Source organism: Humulus lupulus, chromosome 9, assembly GCF_963169125.1.
Source record: "Humulus lupulus chromosome 9, drHumLupu1.1, whole genome shotgun sequence".
NCBI classification, from domain to species: Eukaryota; Viridiplantae; Streptophyta; class Magnoliopsida; order Rosales; family Cannabaceae; genus Humulus; species Humulus lupulus.
The window spans coordinates 185,223,593-185,232,856 of NC_084801.1; the positions used below are offsets into that span (position 1 = coordinate 185,223,593).

General features: G+C 32.2%; 1 protein-coding gene across 1 annotated transcript; it reads left to right on the forward strand.

Annotated features, from left to right (window-relative positions):
* The first annotated feature begins 464 nt into the window (after window positions 1-464).
* On the forward strand, window positions 465-4,005 carry LOC133801639 (pyruvate decarboxylase 1). The gene is made up of 7 exons (XM_062239888.1): window positions 465-1,041; window positions 1,273-1,436; window positions 1,810-2,371; window positions 2,663-2,751; window positions 2,857-2,974; window positions 3,145-3,333; window positions 3,596-4,005. Exons 1-7 carry the CDS (start codon window positions 574-576, stop codon window positions 3,764-3,766), a joined length of 1,761 nt encoding a protein of 586 aa, XP_062095872.1. The 5' UTR covers window positions 465-573; the 3' UTR covers window positions 3,767-4,005.
* The last annotated feature ends 5,259 nt before the right edge of the window (window positions 4,006-9,264 follow it).

Below are 9,264 nucleotides of genomic sequence, written 5' to 3' on the forward strand. Positions count from 1 at the left end.
ACTTAAGTTTCTATCAATAACTTTCGCACAATGTACTAAATTGCATAGGCTGAAATGCAAAACAGGAAAATGAGCAGTGGTTTTTTCCTAGTTGTGTTGTGTGGTCCATCCCAACACTAAATTAACTCCCTCACTTTGTTCCAAATGACTCCATCACATTGTACTAATATATAATAAGCTGCAATTCTCATCTCAAGCCAATATAATAATAAAAAGACCAAAACCCACTTTGAAAAACCAGCTCACATAGTCCAAACCAAAACCAAAAACCAAAACCAAAACCAAAAACCAAAATCAAAATCAAAACTTGGCTCTTGCTATATTCGACTCAGCTCCATCCAGATTCCCTAGTTTCACCAATGACTTTTCGAATGTTTTGGTCATAACCTCTGACCGCCCGTGGTTTCCCAAAATCCTTTCTTTATTACTTTTATATCAAATACACACACACATATATATACACATATCTGAGAACACCTTAAACGCCAAAGAGAAACACATCAACTAAATCATAACACTTTTTCCTATCAAACACCATTGAAATTGCTTTTTAAGTTTTAAGTGATAACATTCATGGAAGCGGCTATTAACATTGGCTCCAACGCTCGCCACAGCTCGGCGGTCTGTCCAGCAGCCACGAGTGGCACTCTGGGCCGCCACCTGGCTCGGAGGCTCGTCGAGATCGGTGCCCGCGATGTCTTTTCCGTTCCCGGCGACTTCAACCTGACCCTCTTGGATCACCTGATCGCCGAGCCGAAGCTCAACTTGGTCGGATGCTGCAACGAGCTCAACGCCGGGTACGCTGCTGACGGCTACGCCAGGTCCAGGGGTGTGGGTGCGTGCGTGGTGACTTTCACGGTTGGTGGGCTGAGCGTGCTCAACGCCATCGCCGGCGCCTACAGCGAGAATTTGCCGGTGATCTGTATAGTCGGTGGGCCGAACTCGAATGACTACGGGACGAACCGGATCCTTCATCATACGATCGGGTTGCCAGACTTCAGCCAAGAGCTTAGGTGCTTTCAAACCGTTACTTGTGCTCAGGTAAGCTTTGATTGATATCAGGTTTCATATCCTATGGCTCTTTTTTGATAAAAAAAAGGAAGCTTTTCAGAACAAAGGAGAAAGATGGTTATGATTTTTTCTCTTTTGGGGTTGATAATCTAGTTATATGTGGTACTGGGCAGTGTTGAGTTAGTGATATTTAGTGTGATTAATTATCCAAATTGGATGTGTTAGTGGGTAATGTGTGATTTCTCTTTCGTTTTTGTGTAGGCTGTGATTAATAATTTGGATGATGCACACGAGCAGATAGACACTGCGATTTCAACTGCTTTGAAAGAAAGCAAACCTGTTTATATCAGCATAAGTTGTAATTTGTCTGGGATTCTTCATCCCACTTTTGGCAGGGACCCTGTTCCATTCTCTCTTGCTCCCAAGTATGGCTTTTTCTCTTTTGATACTGCTTCTGATTCTTTAATATTTTCATGGAAGAGTTTGGCTGCAAAATGCACTTATATACTACATTTTGGGTGATGATAACTATAAGTTGATCTTGCCTCAATACAATGGTGCTACTTTTCTAAGGTCGAATACATGACAAGTATGAGTTTCTGTTCAATTTAGTGCACAAACTTAGAATTTGATTACCTATTATTACATAAGATATTGCTTTCTCACATTGTTGTTTCATATTGCTGATAAAGTTATTTACTTCTAAGTCTTAAATTTCATGCTCTCAAATGTTATCTTTTTCTTTCTGTGATACACACACCATTGGATTTTACATGAGTTTTTACCTTTTTTCTGCAGAGTAAGCAATCAATTAGGATTAGAAGGCGCAGTTGACGCTGCTGTTGATTTCCTACACAAAGCTGTTAAGGCTGTTCTTGTGGGTGGACCAAAACTAAGAGTGGCTAAGGCTCAACAAGCATTTGTAGAGCTTGTTGATGCTAGTGGGTATCCTGTTGCTGTTATGCCCTCTGCTAAGGGCCAGGTGCCAGAGCAACATCCCCACTTCATTGGAACTTATTGGGGTGCTATTAGTACCAGCTTCTGTGGAGAGATTGTTGAATCTGCTGATGCCTATCTTTTTGCTGGACCCATCTTCAATGATTATAGCTCAGTTGGGTACTCCTTATTGATCAAAAAGGAAAAAGCTATCATGGTTGAGCCTAATCGAGTGACTATTGGGAATGGTCCATCATTTGGTTGGGTTTTCATGGCTGACTTTTTGAGTGCCTTGGCCAAGAAGCTGAAGAGAAATGGTACTGCTTTAGAAAATTACCGGCGGATATATGTTCCACCTGGTGTTCCTCTAAGGCACGAGAATAATGAACTTTTAAGAATTAATATTCTCTTCAAGCACATTCAGGTGAGTCCAACAAATTAGGTTATAAAACTGTTCTTTCATTTTTTCTAGATCATATTATTCATAACTACCCTTTTTGGACAGCATGGTAGGCACACTTCATCGGGTTTAACCTATGCTTATTTTTTTGATCTTTCCCTTTTAAGTTTTGATTCTGGGGTTACAGCCACCCTCTACTAATCTATATTTTCGATGAAGTGTTCACATGTAAAAATTTGATTAGCTTCCTTGATAACTTCTTGTAGTCATGCATATTTCTGCTTTTTAATTCATTGATGATGTACATATTTACAGGAGATGCTCAGTGGAGATACAGCAGTGATTGCTGAAACCGGAGATTCATGGTTCAATTGTCAGAAGCTCCGGCTTCCAGAGAACTGTGGGTAAGAGATCTTCACTAGTCAATGCATAGTTGTTCATAGTCCCAAATTCTTTGTTTTCTATTAAGAAGTATGTTTCCAACTCTACTCGGTAATATTTTCAATCAGGTATGAATTCCAGATGCAGTATGGATCAATTGGATGGTCGGTAGGGGCGACCCTTGGGTACGCTCAGGCAGCTAAGGACAAACGAGTAATTGCTTGCATCGGTGATGGAAGTTTCCAGGTCAGTCACAATAGAAACACAAAATGTTTCAAGAAATCAATTCAAACCTTGATAAGTTGGATCTTTGGTTGTTCTGTTCCCATCAGTGAAGCATATAAATGTTGTAGTGATCAATTTTCCTTTATACGAGCATGTGTGGAAACTAAAATGTAGTTTCGACTTTCATCCAGGTAACGGCTCAAGATATTTCAACGATGATAAGATGTGGACAAAATACCATTATATTTCTCATAAATAATGGAGGGTACACTATTGAAGTAGAGATTCATGATGGACCATACAATGTCATCAAAAACTGGGACTACACCGGACTTGTTAATGCTATTCACAATGGTGAAGGAAAATGCTGGACTGCCAAGGTTAGAATGCTTATCATCATTAGAATTTTCCAAAATTCATTTGTTAACTAACTGATGGTTTGACATTCATAATCTACTTAGTATCACCTGACATAGAAATTTTCCCTATTGAAATGCTTCTACTTCAACTGTTCATTCAGATGAGCATGTTCAAATGTTTCCCATGATTTAAGAGCAAAACAAAGTGAATAAACCTGGGTTGGAACTGTTTTTTAGTAGCCTAAACTTGGATTATAAACTAACGAATGTATTGACCTAATAGGTTCGAACCGAGGAGGAGCTGGTCGATGCCATTTCAACAGCAACAGGTGCACAGAAGGATTCTCTATGCTTTATAGAAGTGTTTTCACACAAAGATGACACTAGCAAAGAGCTGTTGGAATGGGGTTCTCGAGTTTCTGCTGCTAACAGCCGCCCACCGAATCCTCAATAACTGGTACAGAGTTGTCGAAAGCATAATAAAAACTTGCATATATTCCAATGACATGTTAATGTAAAGCTTTCTAATTTTCTATCTGAGAAAATTTGCCGGAACTAGAAATAAAAGAGAGAACGATGTAGCTTGGTTTGCACTTACCTGTATTGTGCACTGTTGTTGTTTTGTATTATTTTGCTCAATTTCTTTCTTATTTTAAATTTAAGGGATTTGACCCCAAACTGTTATCTCCTCAATTCTTGTCTTTTTTTTTTTTAATTTCTTTAAGTAGTTCTTTAGTTCTATACATAGATTTCTTTCTTGTTTTCTATCACTAAAAGTCTAATGAAAAGACACAGGATGCTTACCATTGGTTAGGTGGTTCTTGAAGTTGAAATACATGCTTGTAACTAGTTCCTATAATTTATATAAATTAATGGTTGTTTTTAAAAATAAAAATAAAAACATCACTCATTAAAACTTCAAATAATTAGATACTAAAAGACCAAAGAAAATTAGGACAACGTGAAATAACACAAAGGTGGCTGTGGGAGCAGCTGGGAGATGGGCCGTGGGCCTGGGCTGCTGAAGGAGAAACGGGCTGGAGGTGGCTGCTGGTGCTGGCTGGAGGAGAAACGGGCTGGGCCTGTTTGAAATGGCTGGGAAAGTGCTGAACGTGGGCCTGGTGGATGCAGCTGGGCTCGGTTGGAGGAAGAAGGCAGGCAGCTGAAGGCTTGGGCCGAAGGGTGCTGCTGGGCCCAAAGGTGGCTTCGGGTCTGGGGGAGCTGAGGCAGAAGGCTGGTGAGTTGGCTGAGCAGATTGGGCCAGCTGAGAGAGGAGTGCTGGGCCGCCTGGATTGGGCTTATGGCATTTTAAAAATGCCATTTTTCCTTACTTTTCAAAGTCAAAAAATACCATAATAAAATATTTTCAACTATAAAATAAATCAATTTAATTTTTTGAAAATATTAATTATAACTTAATTTATATTTAATATTTAAGTTCAATAATACAACATTTTTTTACTTCAAATTAAACGACAATAATTCAAATAAGTAACTACAACATTCTACAACAAAATAATTATAAAAACACCAAAAAATATATAAAATCAAAATAAACCCAATAAATTCAAAATTACTTAAAAATTTAATAAATCAATTAAAAACTCAATAACTAAGCAACAATTAACATATAAAATATGGTAAAATAACTTTATTTTATAGAGTTATCAGTCGAGCAGTCGCATATGTACACATTGTCATCTAAGCTCTCAAACTTAAGGATGGTCCAACTTTCTTTTGCCTTTACCTGCACCACACAGCACCCGTGAGCTAAAGCTCAGCAAGAAAACTCAATATGCTCATGAACAGTAATAACATGTCATCAAATCATAAAGTACATGTCTAGCAATAATAGCCTTAACACAAAAAAGAAAAAACCGTAAAAATATAAAATTGAAAAAAAATGTTTCACCGTAAAAATATAATTATTTTTAGTAAAAATTAGTATTTTATGTAATTTTCCAAAAAAAAAAAAAACTATGGGGTGTTCAACTCCTTTGTGTTGGGCTGGACTAACACAAAGTGTTGACCTCAACACTTGATGGTGGACAAGGTTGGTAGAAGAACACTTGGTGGATAAGGTTGCTAGAAGCACTAACTCTTGGGCCCATGGCTTTGTGGAAGGGATTTCAACTAGAACCTCTTTAATCATGTATAGTGTTGAGGCTAAAACTGAGTTAGTGGATATGGGTTTTGAAGGACCTAATCGAGTAATTAAATTTGAGTTTCAAACCCGTGTAATTGATGAGAGTTTGATCATGTTGATAAAATTTTATTGATCAAATTTAAGTACATGATATCAAATATGTACGATTTCAAATTATAGGGTACCATATAAGTACCAAATATGTGTTTCAATAAAATACAAAGTATCAAATGAGTATTTATCGATTCATAAATAGAACAATACATGTATTTATAATAACTCCCATTTATTTCCTATATTAGGTCTTGAATTTTATACCCATTTTACAAAAGATAAAATAAAATATGCACATCATTAATTAAAAAATAAAGTTAAAATTTTTAAATAAAAAAATGACAATTATTAATAAAAATAGATATTTACATAAAAAAAAATTAAAGTTTTAATACAATCTTAATGATAAATTTATGAAAAATTAATTTTAGAAAATGAAATAAACTTACTTTTATATTATATTAAAACCTCCATAAAGTATTTATTTATCTTGGAATAGCTTCATAAAAAGTTTTAGTACCAATTTGTGATCAGTTATAAATAGAAATAAATTCTAAATTGTAATAAGTTATAATATTTCTTGATCACGCCTTTAGAAAATATATCTCCGAATAGTAATAATTGTCTTAATATTAAATATATTTATATATATATATCTTACACATACTAAAAATTTATGATAATAATTAATTATCAATTTAGACACTTCTAAAATAATTTTTTATATTTTCAACATTAATTATTACTGTTATTACAAAATTAAATTACTCTCCATCACAATGCATTATTCCACTTTTTTAATATATAATTCTTGTTGATTTATATAGCCAAGTAGCCAACTAATATATTAGTATTAGTCAAATTTCAATGAATTATTTTTCTTAGACAAGTATATAGTCGAAACGATCCGCACACATATCTTAGCCATTCGTATTTTGGTGTCGTATTTTTTTTTCTTAGTAAGATCTGAAAACATCCCTATTCTTATTAAATTTTTAATTTTTTGTATTATTATTTTGAATGGCAACGTTATGTTTAAATACACATGGATGTTTAAATACACATGGATATATATTGAGAAATTAATATGCTATTTCTATAGGTGGGAAAAAGTATATATGAATTTAAATAGAGCTTTGAAACATTATATTTGAGTATTGTTACGAGATATGTTTATTGGTATAATCCAATATCGATTTTCACATCTTTGAATTTAATAAGTAGTATGAGATATCGCTATAATCAAACACAAGGTGCTACCTCATATGATGTTGAATATCTTAAAATGCCAAATAACAACTATATATATATTTATAAGAATTTTCTTAGGTAGGGGCATCACTTTTGCCCCCATCGTAGGAGCGTTTTCTATTTTCGCCACTTGAAGAAATTATAATCCAATTTTTTATTCTTCATGATGACGTACATTATGGTCATAACATGCATCCCATCAATTTTTAGAAAAATCCGAATATTTACAGTACCAAAATGAGAGTCCAAACAATTAGTTGCATGTGTGCTTGATTTTTTTATAGGCGTTGAAAATAAACAGTTTAAACTCTGATTTCGATATTTTTAAATGATTCAGAATTTCTCGAAAATTAGTGGGATGCCTACTAGAACTATTATGTACACAATCATACAAAAAATATTGGGTTATAATATTTCTAAGTACCAAAAATGGAAACGTAATAATAGGACAAAAGTTATATCCCTCCCTAAAAAGCTTTATATATATATATATATATATTTATATATGGTGTCAACTTAAAATGACTTCTCCCAACCTAATTAGATCTTTTCTTATTTATTACAAGCGTGCAAAAATTAATACATGAAAACTAGGAGAACAAGTTGATTTGATGAGACCTCATTCTCAAAAGTACAACAAAATATTAATTTCAATTTTCAATTTTCAATAATAGAGGGATTGCATTTATTTCTGTATATTTGTGTAAATATTTCTCTTAATGGTTTTCTTTGTTAGACTTTTTGATGTTGAAACCGGTCGACGTATTATAATCTTTATCATCATTAACCTAAATATTATTTTAAATTAAAAAAGAAATTAATATCATAAGAGCTTTCTGTTTGCACAAATCTCACCATCAGATTTCTTATAGCATATTAATTATTTGGCAAAAATTAAATGTTTATTCGTTTATAATATAAACAATTATAATCCATAAAACGTTCTCTCTCTCAAAAAAAAAAAAAAAAGAGTCCATATAACATCAAGCAATAATGTGTTTTATATATGTTTTTTTTAATGAAAATATAGAAATTAATTAATTAATAATTTTAGAAGATTATGTGCTGATGAGCTCCCTAATATGCATGTCACATCTTAACCTTTTTTTTTTTTTTTTGAAACTTTATCTAAAAAAATCAGATTATTAGTCATGACATATTATTAAAATATTGTCACTAAGATATGGCTAGATGTAGTTGCAATAATTTATTTATCGTCCTTATTAGTTTCTATAAATTGTTTTTAATTTATTTTTTCATTTTCTCAAGTGAACCTTATTATTTTCTTCTTATGATACCACATTTTTATGTCTATATTTTGCCAAATTTATTTACTACTTATCACAAGCTATAATATCAGGTCAAATATTACTATAGTGATAATTTTTTGTTTCCTTTATTTTCTACAATAATTTGCTCGAAGATCACATAAAATGGAAGATATATTAATGTACATATATGGATTGACCAAGCATGTTTTTATTGAATTATTATTTTCTTTCTTGAAATTATTTTGTTTTTTTGGGTGTGGCGCATGTCTTCTTATTTTCCATATATAAAAAGATAGCCGCCACATTAGTTATAGAAAAGTCTTCCAATCTTTTTTAGGTTCTTATTTTGTTTTATATATGAAAAAAATAATGTTTTTTCATATTTTTTTCATTTGGATTAGCTATAATACAAACATTTTTTTAAAAAAATATTTCAATAAAAAAATCTTACATAAATAAAATAATTTAAAACATAACTTCTTAAAAAATATTTTAGAAAACCTTAGTTTTTCTACAAATTTTTTGAATTAATCTTTTTTTACTCAAACAGTGCTTTCAAAAAAATAAATTTTAAATTCTAAAAACAACTTAATAATCAATAATAAATAAGATCATTTGGTAAAATGACTTATTTTTTAAAGTCATTTTGCACTCTAGCCTAATTTTAATAATTCTTTTCAAAATAACCTCTCATAATTTAGACAACTAATAAAAAATTTAAATAGGTGGTCGAAAAATTCAAATATCCAGTCGAAAATTTTAGACAGCTGGTCAAAAAATTTAGATAACTGATTGAATTTTAAACAGACAATTTTGTAAAAAATTATCAAAAGTAAGCTAGAATGCAAAATTACTTCAAAAAAGAAACAATTTTCACAAATTTTTCTAATAAATAAGACTATTGCCAATAAAATCTCAAAATTCAAGATCAAACCTCAGAACCATTTAGTTGAAATGTAAAGTGTTATTATAAACTAAACTCAATATAAATCATCTAATCAATATTTATATGGATACGTACACGTATTCTTGGGATACGTCACTGTCTAGTCTAAAGTCTTATTTTTGAAGACTTTCAATATATACATAAAAATATATATATAAATGAGAATTCTTTTACAGGAGCTTCACTTTAAACTCTATCGATAGGACTCTCAGTGTTTACAACTCGTGAATAGTTTTCGGTGCGATTTTGTTATGACCGTGTATGTTGTAGCTATTTAGAGGATC